The 17,321-nt window shown below is 47.9% G+C and overlaps 1 protein-coding gene across 1 annotated transcript in view; it reads left to right on the plus strand.

Moving 5' to 3' along the window:
- The first annotated feature begins 2,298 nt into the window (after positions 1-2,298).
- LOC141265199 (ubiquitin-conjugating enzyme E2 E1) overlaps positions 2,299-17,321 on the plus strand; it is a 46,543-nt gene continuing 31,520 nt past the window's right edge. The window contains exons 1-2 of the mRNA XM_073677972.1: positions 2,299-2,605; positions 16,957-17,007. Of these exons, the coding sequence (XP_073534073.1) occupies positions 2,442-2,605; positions 16,957-17,007 (215 nt within the window). The 5' untranslated portion in view covers positions 2,299-2,441. The remainder of the gene's footprint in view (positions 2,606-16,956; positions 17,008-17,321) is intronic.

Raw genomic sequence — 17,321 nt, forward strand, 5'->3', positions numbered from 1 at the left:
TCAATGGGAAGAAGAACCATACACTGTATTACCAACCAATTTTGACAACCAGAAAACCTGTCTAATCAGCAAGGATAACGGAAAAACAACAGCAACAGTGTCCCGAGACCACTTAAAGAAGTGTCCTCAAGCCTTGGAGCATACTTAATTCCCATGTTGACATTCCCACAACCAGTAGAAGGATCAAGAGCAGAAGAACCACCTGCTGCAGCCGAGCTAGGGAATCCTGCAATCGGTGTACCTGCCATTCCCACTAGGGGAGTGGGAAGACACTCTGGCATACCTGTGCTACGTAGACCAACACATGAGTCAGTAAGTAGTGTTCGCTCCACACCAGGCTTACGCACCAGTGGGATACCAGTTTTACGGAGGTCATCACGTATTAATTTTGGACACCTACCACTCAGATACAGGGAGTAAACCATAACAAAAGGGAAATGTAAATAGGTTCAAAAATGTAAATATGTAGTTAAAGTCAGTATATAGAAGGGTGACGAGTAGACCAAAACAGGTTACACCAGGTACACAACATAAAAAAAAAAGGGGTGAGTAGAGTTGGCGTAAGAAGCTGTCTAGGGAGAGCAAAATCTTGGCCAATAGCTGACCCCAGGCCAAAGGGCCTACAGTGCTTATGACCGGGAGAGGCCCCTGCAGTACCTAGGACCCTTGCGCCGAGGCACACGTAGTAAATGTTTTGTTGTGTATTGTGAATTATTAAGTCTATTTGAATCTTTAAGCCTAAAGAGACTTTACCTGTTTGGACGTCTGAAACTTTTTGAAAATTTTTAAGAATGGACCGAAGCCACAGGACTGGTGGTGGCAAAAAGACTTTCCCTTTAACAGCTTGCAGCAGATCGACTAGCGTTGTATGGACTGGTTATCCGTTTTTCCCATTTTCCCTGGTTATTGTAAATTTTATTTTTGAGACTCTGTTCAAATTACAAATATAAATGTTAAAGTTATGTTATCTTTGTTAAAAAAAAAAAAATGTTTCAGTCCCGGAGGACTGAAGTTAACTAGGGGGGAATGTGGCACCCCTGCGGGGGATTACCACAGGATCCATAGGTGCAGGGAGAGATTTACACTTGGGTACACACAACACCTTCCACCCCAGGTCTGAGGGGAGGAGTCAGTTTCCAGGGAGACAGCAAAGCGGCAGTTAGTCTGGTGAGGGATGAAGAAGGAGGAGAGACACAGAGAGCTGTTGGCCGGGGACCAGTTAAGCCCTGAACTAGGAAACAGGACTTCGTTGTGAAGCACCCTAGAGAGAGGGACGGAGGCTAGAAGGAGAAAGAAAGAGATAAAACTATTATCCCTTTAGCTCATCCGGACACCGGAGTCCGAGATTGCTATTAATTCAGGAATAGCATAGAAAACCCGGACAGATCAGGAGGATCTACTCCCCCTGAAGAAGAAGGGGAAAGAGTTGTCAAACTTGACCAAGTATAGGACCAGGGGCCCAGAAAGAGAATTGGTAGCCCCAAGGAAAGGTCCTCATTGTCAGTTGTGGAGGAGGACCCCAAAGAAAGTGAAGGTGGCAGGTTCAGCTTAAGACAGGACTGACCCCAAACAACGCACACAGTGTTAGAGGAGGCCTCACAAATCTCCAGAGTGAATATCTGTACCTGCACCGAAAACCTGGTTACCCTCCTGAACTGTACCTGTTACCGGACATCAGTAAAAGAAAGGTACTGAAACAAAGACTTAATGTGTGTGTGTGCCTACGTTGACATTACTGCCTATAGCGTTCGTACAAGCCGTATGCCGATCACCTCAGCAACCATACACAGCGCTGGTAACCGACTTTACCAGTTACCGCAGGAGGCGTCAGGACACAATACTCCCATCATCCTCACCCCCATTCCTTTACTGACGGTCCAGGGCATGGAACCGGGAAACGGCCAACTGTGATCCCCACAGAAGTAATGCATCCATCCCGGTATCCGAGTACCCCTACCCCTGTCGACCGACTCATATTTGCCCCCCTTTATCCCATACAAATCTGACTGTGGTGTATATGATGGGATATTTATGGGCTTTGGAATACATATGGGCCCCCCACTACTTTAGCATATATAGATCTGACTGTGGTGTATATTATGGGATATGTATAGGTGATCAGGATAAATATTTGCCCCCCTTTATCCCATACAAATCTGACTGTGGCGTATATGATGGGATATTTATGGGCTTCGGGATAAATATGTGCCCCCTGCCCCCTTTATCCCATACAGATGTGACTGGTGTATATTCTGGTATTTCCAGCAGACCCCCTTGCAGTTGCCCCCGTGGCTCCCGGCTCCCCCCGCATTGTGCCGGTGTCTCCTCCGCACTGGCCGCCGCTATTAGCACATTGTGGTGTTTGGGGTGGGGGAGGATATTACATCTGGTCGCCCTCCTCCTCCTCCTCCTCGCTGCAGGCTGCTGTGTGTGATCTCGCTATGTCGGATGACGATTCCAGGGCCAGCACCAGCTCCTCTTCCTCCAGCGCCTCCAGCCAGCACATAGACCGGGAGCCGGGCAGACAGCACCACAGCGCCAGGAAGAAGGACAGCAAAGTCAGCATGAGCAAGAACTCCAAACTCCTGTCCACCAGCGCCAAGAGGTAAGGCTGCGGCAGCCTCCGTGCTCAGGCAGGATGGCAGCGGGTGATGGTGCCAGGCCGCACTGGTGAGCCTCCTGTAACAAAGGCACAGCGCTGCCCGGCCACACGGCTGCGGGCTCACAGGGACAATGGCCCGGATCTACTGCTCGCTGTTATCACAGGAGGAAAAAGTGCGGCCCCTTTAAGTCTCGCTTTATCGTCAACAATCCTCGTTAACCCTTTCTCCCCCTCACCGGCAAGGAAGGGGTGGCGAGGCTCATTTCCATTCCAGGGTGCCACCCACGACGCCTCATTTGCATGTTAGCTTTTTGGGGTGACTGTGTAACTCTGAGCGATCCCTTATAGGGGGTCTCCGCACTGGGGGGGTCCCAAAAGCCATGCAGCTTTGGTGGGGTCGGGGCAGGAAAGGAGCGTGTTATCGAGGAGGGGAGGGCAAGAGCTGCGGCGTCCATGATGTGGCCCCCTGGTGGATGAGGGGGGACGTGGGCTGTGCTGTGCTGTGCCCCCTGAGGGGTGACGTGGGCTGTACTGTGCCCCCTGGGGAGTGAGGGGGGACATGGGCTGTGCTGTGCCCCCTGAGGGGTGACGTGGGTTGTACTGTGCCCCCTGGAGGGTGAGGGGGGGACGGGGACGTGGGTTGTACTGTGCCCCCTGGAGGAGGGGGGGGGCGTGGGCTGTACTGTGCCCCCTGGAGGGTGAGGGGGGGGTATGTGGGCTGTACTGTGCCCCCTGGAGGGTGAGGGGGGGACGTGGGCTGTACTGTGCCCCCTGAGCGGTGAGGGGGCGGACGTGGGCTGTGCTGTGCCCCCTGAGGGGTGACGTGGGCTGTACTGTGCCCCCTGAGGGGTGAGGGGGGAACGTGGGCTGTACTGTGCCCCCTGAGGGGTGAGGGGGGAACGTGGGCTGTACTGTGCCCCCTGAGGGGTGAGGGGGGGGACGTGGGCTGTACTGTGCCCCCTGGTGCGCGAGGGGGGACGTGGGCTGTACTGTGCCCCCTGGAGGGCGAGGGGGGACGTGGGCTGTACTGTGCCCCCTGGAGGGCGAGGGGGGACGTGGGCTGTACTGTGCCCCCTGGAGGGCGAGGGGGGACGTGGGCTGTACTGTGCCCCCTGGAGAGCGAGGGGGGACGTGGGCTGTACTGTGCCCCCTGGAGGGCGAGGGGGGACGGGGGCTGTACTGTGCCCCCTGAGGGGCGAGGGGGGACGGGGGCTGTACTGTGCCTCCTGAGGGGCGAGGGGGGATGTGGGCTGTACTGTGCCCCCTGAAGGGCAAGGGGGGACGTGAGCTGTACTGTGCCCCCTGGAGGGCGAGGGGGGACGGGGGCTGTACTGTGCCCCCTGAGGGGCGAGGGGGGGACGAGGGCTGTACTGTGCCCCCTGGACGGCGAGGGGGGACGTGGGCTGTACTGTGCCCCTGGTGGGCGAGGGGGGACGTGGGCTGTACTGTGCCCCCTGAGAGGTGAGGGGGGACGTGGGCTGTGCTGTGCCCCCTGAGAGGTGAGGGGGGACGTGGGCTGTACTGTGCCCCATGTGCCAGGTCCTCTACACCAGTGTGCAGGGGGCTGAGAGGCGGGGGGTCTATTATCCGGGCAGTCAATGCATCTGCCGGCCACATTGGTGGCAATAATCGTCTGTGGGAGGGTGGGAAGTACTGAGGGAATAGTGAAAGGACTGTGATATAATGGGGTGATAATCATGTAATGGTGGGGTAATAATGATGGGTGTAGTAAAGGGCACTCCTGTCTGCCGTCACACCGGGCACACCCAGCGGACAATTATAGCACAGATTTCTATCTGCTGTACCCGGAGATTGGCCACAATCTGTCTTTTGGGCACGTGGTGATTATTGGAGGTGGCAGATGCTTCCATGTAATGGCTCAGTCCTGATTGCAGACTCGGCTCATCTTTTAGGTGCCATGTTGGTAGCGGAGGCCGCTCTTATCATCAGAGACATTTTCCATCATCTTCTATTCCCGGTCTCCCCTCGTATGGATTTGCTAGAGGGGCTCCAGCATTATAACCACACGGGGGATGTAATGTCCTTGTGATCAGCGGTCAGTGACATAACCGCAAACCAAGCAGGGCACGAATGCCCTGAGCTAGCAGACACACTCATGGCTGCTTTACTTTACACTAAGAATCTGACGCACGCCACAAATAAATGTAACACAGTGTGAAGCATTATTCCCATCTTTAGATGTTTCTCCTCCTGTTAGGGGGTAATTGCTGATCGCTGGGGGTCCAAACGCTGGGCCCTGAAGTGCCCCCTCTGAATGGAGTGGTGACCGGACGTGCACACAACTGCTCCAGTCATTGGCTATGAGACTGTCAGAAAAAGCTGAACGCTGCGCTCCGCTATTATATTCCTGTTTTAGGTCAATTAGGATTACCATAATGTTTAATATTTGCCAAATGCCAGAATAATGAGAGAGAGAAAATGTTTTAAGGCATTTTTATTACTTACTGCAAAGTCAAAAGTTTACATACATTTCATTAGTATTTGGTACCATTGTCCTTAAACTGAATGACTTGGGTCAAATATTTGGGATATCCTTCCACAAGCTTCTCACAATAGTTGGTCGGAATTTGGGCCCACTCCTCCTAACAAAACTGGTGTAACTGATCCAGGTTTGTAGGTCGCCTTGCTCGCACCTAACTTTTCAGTTTTGCCCATAAATTTTCAATAGGATTGAGATCAGGGCTTTGTGATGGCCACTCCAAAACATTGACTTTGTTATCCTTAAGCCACTTTGGTACCATTTTGGCAGTATGCTTTGGGTCATTGTCCATTTGGAAGACCCATTTCCACCCAAGCTTTAACTTCGTGGCTGATGTCTTGAGATGTTGCTTCAGTATTGCCACATAATCTTCTTTTCTCATGATGCCATTTATTTTGTGAAGCGCACCAGTCCTTCCTGCAGCAAAACAACCCCACAACATGATGCTGCCACCCCCGTGTTTCACAGTTGGGATGGTGTTCTTAGGCTTCCAAACGTAACGATGGTCATTATGCCCAAAAAGTTCAATTTAAGTTTCATCAGACCACAGGACATGTCTACAAAGATGATGGTCTTTGCTCTTGTGTGCATTTGCAAAATTTAATCTGGCTTTTTTATGTTTCTTTTGGAGTAATGGCTTCTTCCTGGCAGAGTGGCCTCTCAGCCCATGTTGATACAGTACTCGTTTCACTGTGGATATTCACACAATCTTACCAGCTTCCGCCATCATCTCCACAAGGTCTTTTGCTTTTGTCTTTGGGTTGATATGCACATGTCGGACCAAAGCACGTTCATCTCTGGGACACAGAACCCGTCTCCTTCCTGAGCAGTATGATGGCTGGAGATTCCCATCTTGTTTGTACTTGCATATAATTGTTTGTACAGATGAACGAGGCACCTTCAGGTATCTTGAAATTGTACCCAAAGATGAGCCAGACTTGTGCAAGTCCACAATTCTCTTCCTGATATCTTGGCTGATTTCTTTAGACTTTCCCATGATGCTACACAAAGAAGCAGTGTGTTTCAGGTGTGCATTAAAATACATTCACAGGTGTATCTCTAATTAACTCAGATTTTGCGAAAAAAAACTATCCGAAGCTTCCAAACACATGACATCATCATATGGGCAGTCCAGAATTGTTTAAAGGAATAGTAATTGTAGTGTATGTAAACTTTTGACTTTGCAGTAAGTAATAAAAATTCCTTAAAACATTCTATCTCATTATTCTGCCATTTGGGAAATATTAAAAATTATGGTAATTCTAATTGACCTAAAACGGGAAAGGTTTATTCTGATTTCATTTCAGACATTGAGAAAAACATACATATGTGTCTTTTTATATAGTGTATGTAAACTTCGGGTTTCAACTGTATATAATATATATTATACACGTGCAGCTCTGTGTGGACGGGATACTTAGGCTGGTCTAATGACCATGGTTGCTGTCTGCTCTCCCTACATAGACTAATCTAAAGCCCCTCATACACGATAGATCACAGTTGTTATCCAATAGCTATGTCTCCCGAGCCCCCCATTATTAGGCATGCTTTGCTAGCGTGAGTGTTCTGTGTGCTTTATGAGACCACCACTACCAGAACTGTGTGACAGCGGCATATCCCTTGGAGAACAAAAGGATCGACTGTCTGAGATTGGACTTGCTGGACTCTTCTCTCTCCTAACATCATCTGTTGGAGACCCACATACACATTAGGCTGTTGGCCTATCGCACTGATATCTGCAGGTTCACCGCCGTTCATCTAATGTGTATGGGGCCTTAACGATAGGATATGCAATGCTGGATATACAGTATTGTGTGTCCATTCAGACTATGTGGTGTATCCAGCCAGGGTCCATTTCTCATCTCTTTTAGTGATATTGTCCATGTGATCAGGACCGTGAACATCCTACAAGAAGATCCTAAGCCAGGGCCGGACCAGTCTCAGGACGTACTGGCTCACAAATCCATTGCTCCTTTTAGACGTTCTCATTTTCGATCCAATTATAAAATCAAACTGGCTCTAGTAAGAGGCAAACTGGTCCGAGGGTCACTTGTCTGTCTCTGCTCTGTGCACTGAGAGATTTTGCATTATACAGGTGAAGAATCTTTTGATTAAAATAATTGCCGCTGATCCTCCCCTGATTACTCCTGTATGGGGGCTGTGACCTCAGTCTGGAAGTGTGACCCCCACTGTAAGAGGAGCTGAAGACTTTACATAATTGTATATAGAAAATGAGGATAATTCTAGATTAATGAGCTGTAAACAACCACTGAGCGATATTATCATGGAAATGACAAAACAAGGGGAGCTCACCGTGCGCTGTGCAGCCCCTACTGCATCCTTTGTTTTCTAAATAAATCTATGGTACAGAAGAAGGTTAAAACCAGTGCAAATCTTTCATAAATGTGACACCTGTCATTTGCATCATTATTCCAACGTGCATCACTCCACTTTTCTGGCAAAGTTCATTTGATAGATGTGCTCGTTATTAGATTAAAAAATGAAAAGCACTGTTCTCTACAGACACTTCCTTCTTATAGATTGGGGGCACTGTCGCCTAAAGGGGTTGTCCAGGCTTCTGATAAAAGTATACAATCTACACGACTGCAGAAATCTGTATCCTAGCAGTGTGCATTGTGCGCGCTGCCAGGATTCACTGGTATTGCTGGTGAGAGCGGGTGACATGACCGCAAGTAGTCAATTTGCTTATATGAGATCATATGACAACTAGACTTGTTCAGCTTCTCTTATGTCACTTGTACTAAGAGAAGCTGAGCACGTCTAGTCAGAATGTGGCTGTAAGTATGCAAAGTCACTCTAATCAGCCACACCAATGAATCTTGACAGTGTGCACACCACACGCTGTCAGGATTAAAGACTGCAGTTACAAAAGAGTTTAGACTTTTATCAGAAGACCAAACCACCTCTTTAAAGAGAAGGGTCACTTTCTCAAAAAAAAATGAGTTACTGTACATGCCTTGAAAAAATTCCTGAGCTTTCCAGATTCTGCCGCTCTTTTTCATTTTCTGCTGCATCGCTCCATTGCAGAGTCATTCTCATTTGTAGCTTTTGGAAAGCTATATGTGAAGTCTCTGCTTGCAGGCCAATGGGGCTTGTCTTCAGAGCTGACTCTGGGGACAGACACCTTCACACTCGCATTCATAGCTCAGCAGCATCTGGGCGTGCCCTGGACTGCACTAATTACCCTGTGAGCCGCCCCCCCCCTAGAAAAGAAGATAAAATTAGTGCTAGATATAAAAGCCCATATCCCTGCAGCCTTATGGAGGATTGATAAAAAATGCTAAACACTCCGGAGCAGCAGGAATTAAAATGAGAGCAAAAACTGGTCAGTTTTCACTAGATACAGGTCCCTTTTAAAGAGGTTTTCTTGGCTCTCCAGATGTGTGTTTTAGTAAACATACACTGCTCAAAAAAATAAAGGGAACACTTAAACCACAGAATATAACTCCAAGTAAATCAAACTTCTGTGAAATCAAACTGTCCACTTAGGAAGCAACACTGATTGACAATCAATTTCACATGCTGTTGTGCTAATGGAATAGACAATAGATGGAAATTATTGGCAATTATCAAGACCCACTCAATAAAGGAGTGGTTCTGCAGGTGGGGACCACAGTCCACATCTCAGTACCAATGCTTTCTGGCTGATGTTTTGGTCACTTTTGAATGTTGGTTGTGCTTTAACGGACTCTACAACCCACAGAAGTTGCTCAGGTAGTGCAGCTCATTCAGGATGGCATATCAATGCCAGCTGTGGCAAGAAGGTTTGCTGTGCCTGTCAGCGTAGTGTCCAGAGGCTGGAGGCGCTACCAGGAGACAGGCCAGTACACCCGGAGACGTGGAGGGGGCCGTAGGAGGGCAACAGCCCAACAGAAGGACCGCTACCTCCGCCTTTGTGCAAGGAGGAACAGGAGGAGCACTGCCAGAGCCCTGCAAAATGACCTCCAGCAGGCCACAAATGTGCATGTGTCTTTACAAACGGTTAGAAACCGACTCCATGAGGGTGGTATGAGGGCCCGACATCCATAGATGGGGGTTGTGCTCACAGCCCAACACCGTGCAGGACACTTTGAATTTGCCACAGAACACCAGGATTGGCAAAGTCGCCACTGGTTCCCTGTGCTCTTCACAGATGAAAGCAGGTTCACACTGAGCACATGTGACAGACGTGACAGAGTTTGGAGACACTGTGAAGAGCGATCTGCTGCCTGCAACATCCTTCAGCATGACCGGTTTGGCAGTGGGTCAGTAATGTTGTGGGGTGGCATTTCTTTGGAGGGCCTCACAGCCCTCCATGTGCTCGCCAGAGGTAGCCTGACTGCCATTAGGTACCGAGATGAGATCCTCAGACCCCTTCTGAGATCATATGCTGGTGCGGTTGGCCCTGGGTTCCTCCTAATGCAGGACAATGCCAGACCTCATGTGGCTGGAGTGTGTCAGCAGTTCCTGCAAGATGAAGGCATTGAAGCTATGGACTGGCCCGCCCGTTCCCCAGACCTGAATCCGATTGAGCACATCTGGGACATCATGTCTCGCTCCATCCACCAACGTCACGTTGCACCACAGACTGTCCAGGAGTTGGCGGATGCTTTAGTCCAGGTCTGGGAGGAGATCCCACAGGAGACCATCCGCAACCTCATCAGGAGCATGCCCAGGCATTGTAGGGAGGTCATACAGGCACGTGGAGGCCACACACAATACTGAGCCTCATTTTGACTTGTTTTAAGGACATTACGTCAAAGTTGGATCAGCCTGTAGTATGTTTTTCCACTTTAATTTTGGGGGTGACTCCAAATCCAGGCCTACATTGGTTAATAAATTTGATTTCCATTGATGATTTTTGTGTGATTTTGTTGTCTGCACATTCAACTTTGTACAGAACAAAGTATTCAATGAGAATATTTCATTCATTCAGATCTAGGATGTGTTATTTGAGTGTTCCTTTTATTTTTTTGAGCAGTGTATATTCGTTCTAAAGCACAGCAATGCTTCATTCCTCTGTTATTCTTCCTGGAAATGTCTGAATAAATTGACAAACTGGTGTTAGCATTGAGCTGTGAACGGGACGTGTCTCAACAGTCTGACATTTTCAGCACTGATTGGACAATGTCAGACTGCAGGGACTCACAACAATTAGTTAAAGGGACTCTGTCAGCACAGGATGACTGATCACACCATGTGCAGGCGCTAGGTGCATCATGGCGGCCAATCATTTAGTACATCTCCCACCTGCTTGTTTTCCCTCTTATCTCCTCCCTTCTCTGGATCTATGAAGCCAGAGCTGTCAATCAAAGAAGGGGAGAAGATAGAAACAGTCATCAATATATTCACACATTTCCAGTGGGAATAACAGAGGAATGGCACATTTCAGATCTGGGGAAAAAATTATATATATTTTTTATGGGGAATGCAAGTATTTATTTTATTATACCGTACATTAAAACAGACTTGTCACCAGGAGAAAAGTGTGCAGTAGTACGCTGATTTTTCTTTAATACCCGCGAAACGGTTCCACAGATGTGGACGTTTTAATATAGTTAGTTTTTATTGTCTTTTACAAGGGGGTGTGGCTTACAGCTTTCTCTGGCGGCGTGTCCTTAGGCTGCGCTGCATTATTACTCTGTGAGCCTTTCCCCCTTGTAAAGACCAAATTGGCACTAAATAAAAAAGATCTATTTTTCTGGAACTTTATGGCGGATTAAAAAAAACAATAGATTCCTAAGAGGAGCAGTGGGCATAAAATAAGAGCATAAACTGGCCACTCCTGACCTGGTGATAGGTCCTCTTTGTCTGGGCACAACATATTGATTACCTATCCATATGATATCGGTAGGGGTGTAACACCCAGAACCCCCACAAATTCTCCCCCCACACACGCTCCCCAGGCAGCTGATTTGCTATGGTGGCTGCTCCATTCAGTGTGCTGGGTGCTGCAGCTCAGTTCCCATTCTTCGGCCACAACACATTATACGATCTGCGCTTTGCATCTTTATTCTAAGGGCCCGATTCATCATTTGTGATTAATTGAAGTCCTTTTTTCTTTTTTTTTCTTGTTGTGTTCGCTAAGGTTTTTGTGCCAAATCCCTCACACTGGACCGCACAATTTATGAATTTACAGCAAAATAAAAAATGCTCTTTATTTTTGTCGTTAACTGTTTTTTTGTAACTGTTCAGTTCTGAAAGTAAGAAACCTTACTCCAGTGAGGGACCGGAGTGAGATGTTAACAAAAAAAAAAGTTTCATTTGGAGAAAGTCTCTTTTCATAGATCTGTCTAAATTATCTGGATAAGTAAAGTTGTTGAGGGAAAGAAAAACAACATCATCAAAAGTGGCACAAAACAAAAAAATAGAGGATAAGGCGCAAATACTAAAAACTCTGAAAGGAAGGACATTACTCCAGAAAAGTGGCCCTCGGGGCAAATAATAGCTGATTGGCGGTGGGGGTGTTGGACGCTCACTTATCTGATATTGATGACCTTTGCTGTGGATGGATCATCAGAATGTTGTGCCCGGACAATCCCTTTAAGCTCTCACGCAAAGCATATAAAAAGAGCTGTTAAGGAGTCGCTCACATTTTGCAAATATTTGTCAGACTTTTAGGAAATGTAGCCATGTTATTTGGTGATGTTTGGCAGACACTTTGCTGGACTTCATGTCAGTCATCCAAATGAAGAACATTGAAGTCAGTCTTTGACCCTTAAGGCGGTGTCCAAGACTAACCCCTTTTATTTGCATAGGAGTTGATCTGCAGTACCTGGGTGCAGCCACTACACACTGTACATTGCTGTGCTCTTGGACATCCCTTTAAATTAAACCATATATTTTAGATTGTCTGTTGTCTCTGCTCCAGCTCCTCACTCAGCACTGGAGAGAAGGATAAGCGGCTGACAGTCACTTTCCACTTTGAACCCTTTAGCACTCATTAGATTGTCGGGAGTTCTTCTCCAATGATCTGATGTGTATGGCACCACTGGCCCGATCCCAGGAGCTAGGTAGACGATGATCCTAGGGATTGGTTCTGGGCACCTTACTGCCAGCATGGCCCAGTCTAGAGCTCCTTTACTTCCCAGATTTCTCCATATATAATCATTTTTATTTCTATGGCGCAGGCATATTCCTCAGCACTTTACAATACATCTACTTTCTATGCGTCCTTACAACTTTCTCCCCTGAGGATCAATGATTGGAGTAGGTGCCAAATGATTTGTGCCCTGTGTGGATACGTGAGAAGGGACCTTTGGAAACCTCGATAAACCCTCATTACAGTTCATTGCAGTATTTCTTAAACTTTCCCACGACTTGTGTTTAATTTGACGGCATAAACCGGCTCCTGAATCATTTCTAAAGTTTGACCATACAAGCTGCAAAACTAAAACCATTATCTGGCAATTGGCCCAGAATTGTAGCGGAAATATGCTTGATGTGACTCCCACATTAGATAATAGTCCCTTTAACAAGTTACGTTATTGGAAACATTTCAGGCAGCAGCCTTTACTGGGCAGGCATGTGATCCAGAGGAGGAATACTGCTTGTACCGCAGCTCGGGGGGCATGTATGGGATGATGGGGTCCGCTCATTGTCTAATTCCAGTACAAGAGTTAAAAAAAAATCCACAATGAAATCCACAAATGTGGATTTTGCTAGTGATTATGAAGCCTAATTTAGCATATCCGTCCCTGTATAGCAATGAATGAAATCTGCCATTTCCACAACAGACCCTGTGGATTTTAAAATTTATCCTGTCCTTTTATTGTGGAAATTCCAGGTATGTTTTATTTGAACTCATGATAAGGCTGCGTTCTCACTATGAGTATTTGCTGAGTTTTTGATGTTGCAGATTTTCTAAACCAATAAAATGGAACCTGTCGCCAGATTTGTCCCATATGAGGTAAGACCACCACCTTTTAGTCCTCATATACAGCATTCTATAATACTGTATATATGCCCCAACCCGGCCTGCAAGACAAGAAAAAGAGCTTTTATTATACTAACCTGGGCGGCGGTCCGAGAGATGTCGCTCGTCCTGGTCCCTCACCTCCCTTCTTCTTGCGATGCCATCCTCCTTCTTGCTTCGTGTAGATGCCGCGTCCGTATGTCATCCACTCAGACTCCCCAGCAAGGCGCTCCGGCATAGGCATACAGCTTTGCCCTTTTCAGGGCAGAGAAGTTTGCCTGCGCAGGAGCGCCTTGCCGGGGAGACTGTGTGGATGACATACGGACGCGGCATCCACACGAAGCAAGAAGGAGGATAGCATCGCAAGAAGAAGGGAGGTGAGGGACCAGGACGAGCGACATCTCTCGGACCGCCGCCCAGGTTAGTATAATAAAAGCTCTTTTTCTTGTCTTGCAGGGCAGGTTGGGAGCATATATACAGCATTTAAGAATGCTGTATATCAGGGCTGAAAGGTTCTGGCCTGATGACAAAAGATTTTTCTTTTATGTTGATATAATTAATATTCTAAGAACATCGAGGTACATTCAGCAAATGCATATGATTGTGTGACCCCATTGTTTTTTTAATTTGTGTTTTTTTTTTGTATATTATCAGGAGTCCGCCTCTGTTAATCCTTAATGGGATTGTTGAGGACTAACTCCTTTTAATAGGAGTTGATCTGCAGTACCCACGTGTGAATAATAATAATTTTATTTCTATAGCACCAACATATTTCGCAGCACTTTACATTGCAGAGGGGACTTGTACAGACAATGTCAGACATTACAGATTACACATAATTCATCAGATACCGAGAGGAGTGAGGGCCCTGATTGCAAGCTTACAATCTGAGGAAATAGGGGGGACACAAAAGGTAAATAGTAAAAAGTGCTTGTAATATACGGTCTATCCATCAGTATAATAAATGGGGTACTCAAATAATGCTGCATGAACTGGTCACCAGCCAGTATGTGTACAAGTACAGACATGGAGGGTGTAATGCACACGCCCGGGCTGAGCAGCGTGTGATTGTAGTGATTCCACTGTACCGTACCGGAGAGTGCCTGGAGGGGCGTAACTAAGTGTCTGCCCGATCCGACCAAGATCGCACGACGGCATACGACGCCAGTGCACCAGGGAGGAACCGAGCAGAGGTACCAGGGTCTACTCCAGGTCAGACTCCGGAGACGGCTGTTGGCCCACACCGGGGAATACAGGAACTGGAAGGTTTAGGCTGGCACACTGGTATGCAGACGGGGAGGTACTGGCAGATACAACAGGTTGGAGCACAGAGAGGATAGAACCCAGTACAGACTGGGACTTCTGGAACAGGACCGCAGAAGCGGTATACAAACACAGCAGGTTGAGAGCAAGACGAGGCCGCCAGGAGCGGAGCAAAGAGTCAGAGCAGAACGAGACTGCCGGAGCAGTGAGAAAGAAGGAGCAGAGCGAGACTGCCGGAGCAGTGAGAAAGAAGGAGCAGAGCGAGACTGCTGGAGCAGTGAGAAAGAAGGAACAGAGCGAGACTGCTGGAGCAGTGAGAAAGAAGGAGAGAGCAGAACGAGACTGCCGGAGCAGTGAGAAAGAGGGAGCTGAGTGAGACTGCCGGAGCAGTGAGGTAAAGGGAGAGAGCAGAACGAGACTGCCGGAACAGTGAGAAAGAGCAGAGCAGGACGAGACTGCCTGGAGCGGTGAGCAAGAGCAGAGCAGGACGAGACCGCCTGGAGCGGTGAGCAAGAGCAGAGCAGGACGAGACCGCCTGGAGCGGTGAGCAAGAGCAGAGCAGGACGAGACCGCCTGGAGCGGTGAGCAAGAGCAGAGCAGGACGAGACCGCCTGGAGCGGTGAGCAAGAGCAGAGCAGGACGAGACCGCCTGGAGCGGTGAGCAAGAGCAGAGCAGGACGAGACCGCCTGGAGCGGTGAGCAAGAGCAGAGCAGGACGAGGCCGCCTGGAGCGGAGAGCAAGGCAGAGCAGGGGGGACAGGGCTCTGTTCACACGGAACAGACAGGAAGGGAAAGGCAGAGCCAGATACCCACAGGGTACTTGCAGAGAAGTAGCGAGTGGACCACAAACTCACAAACGGGAGTACAGAGACAACAAGCAGGAGTTAGGTACGAGTTCAGACTCTGCAGAAAAAGGAAAGGAACGGACAGAGAAAAAACAGGTAAAAGATAGGAGAGAGTTCAGACTGGAACTGAGTGTACGGAGGAGACCGACGCTGCAGCGGAATACAGGAGCGGGTCTGGGAATGCGGCCCCTAGAAGGCGGGAGGAACAGGCTAGGAGCTTGTTCAGACAGGCCTGGAAATACAGCCTCCAGGATAGGCAGACAAGAGGCAAGGAACGTGTACAGACTGCAGGTTAGGGTACACAGATAGGACACAGTACAGACATGGGACCAGATACTGCAAGACAGGTAACATAGACAGGACCTGGCATGTCAGAGACAAAAGCCAACTGACAGGGCAAGATGCTCAGGCAGGGATTGATTGGAGCAGCTGGGTTAAATACCAGGTGACAGACAGCAATAGGTTGAGGACGCACAAGGGGTGTGACCCACAGCAGGTACAAAAAGCAGGAAGTGATCGGGCGCCGCCCTTAAGCAGCAGAAACAGACACAAACAGACAGCATGGAGGGAAGCCAGAGAGACATTCTCAAGTGCGCGCTCTTGCACAGTGGGAGATGGACCACTATGCAAAGACGCCGCCAGGTATGTTACAGAGGGTGTGTAACCAGATGTTACGAGGGACCAGATACTGAGGAAAATTTAGGAAGGGCAAAATGGGAATAGTTAGGTAAGTGAGGCGATAGGCTTGTCTAAAGAAATACGTTTTTTAGGGAACACTTAAACTTGTGGATACTGGGAATTAATCAAATTGTCTGGGGTAGTGCATTCCAGAGAACTGGCGCAGCATGAGAAGTCTTGGAGACGGGAGTGGGAGGTTGAGCTTATTGTTAGTCTTAGGTCATTAGCAGAACAAGGGTGATAGAGATGAGAGAGGAGATTTAGGGCAGTACAGAACTGTGGAGAGCTTTGCAGGTGAGAGTGATAAGTTTATATTGTATTCTGTAGCGGATGGGCAACCAGTACAATGGCTGGCACAGGGTAGAGGCATTGGTTTAGCAGTTGGACAGGAACATTCAGGACGGATTGGAGAGGAGAGAGTTTAAAAAGAGAGAGACCGATCAGTATAGTTTTACAATAGTCCAGGTGAGAATGAATAAGAATTTTTGCAGAGTCAGAGGTAAGAAAACGTAGAATTCTAGAGATGGCTTTTGAGGTGCTGGTGACATAAGCGCACAAGATATAGGGAATAAAGGAAAGATCCGGGGCCAATACACAGACTACAGAGCTGTGCTGTTGGACTGCCCCTTTAAGTAAGCCATACATTTTAGATTGCCCGTTGAGCTAAGGATTTTAATATAAATCAGTTTAGTATTGCCATGGTGATGGAGGTGGGACTAAGGAGGAAGAAGGTATGGCCCATCCATGTCCCATATGTAGCACTGTGTATGAGAGTGTACTAATCTATGACTTGATAGAGGCCCATATGTGGCCAAAACATTCTGTCTTGTGCCTTGGATATTTCATGCTGGACTTATAGGGAATGCAGGTGATTGTTGGAGTTTCTCCAAGAAAACCCGGATTTGGAAGAACGGGTGCATAGAAACGGTATACAGTGAATGGCTATTTAGTGGAGTGGTTCCTGTGCAGAGATCCATGGCTGCCACCATTAGACGGTGGCTCCCGAGTACACGATGTGGTTCTGTGTGCACTGGTGGCTCCAATCTGTGAGACCTTGTCTGCAGTATGTAAATGACTAGTGCGTCCCCTCACACACAGGCGGATGGCTGTCAGGGCAGCAATTCTAACTGTTGCTTTCTTATTTTTGTTGCAGGATTCAGAAGGAACTGGCAGATATCACCCTGGACCCTCCCCCCAACTGCAGGTTAGTGGCTGTGACCATTCCTCTTCCCCCTCTAAATAACATTGTCCTGGCTGACATTGCTGACTTGCAGAGCTGCTCCTGGTAAGACAAGAGAACACTGCTGCTCCTGAAGGTGATGGATTGTTCCTCTTCCTTCTACCATGAGTGGACTGGGAAGAAATCATTTACACCTGCAGCTGCTCGGGTGCATTCAATTATTGTGACAAGCTATAATAATAGTATTAGTGTGTGTATTTATATATAGCAATATACAGGGTGTGTGTATATCATACGTATGTGTGTGTATATACATATATATATATATATATATATAC

This window comes from Phyllobates terribilis, unplaced genomic scaffold (genome assembly GCF_046119375.1).
Source record: "Phyllobates terribilis strain yellow unplaced genomic scaffold, ASM4611937v1 Scaffold_4__5_contigs__length_816908805, whole genome shotgun sequence".
NCBI classification, from domain to species: domain Eukaryota; kingdom Metazoa; phylum Chordata; class Amphibia; order Anura; family Dendrobatidae; genus Phyllobates; species Phyllobates terribilis.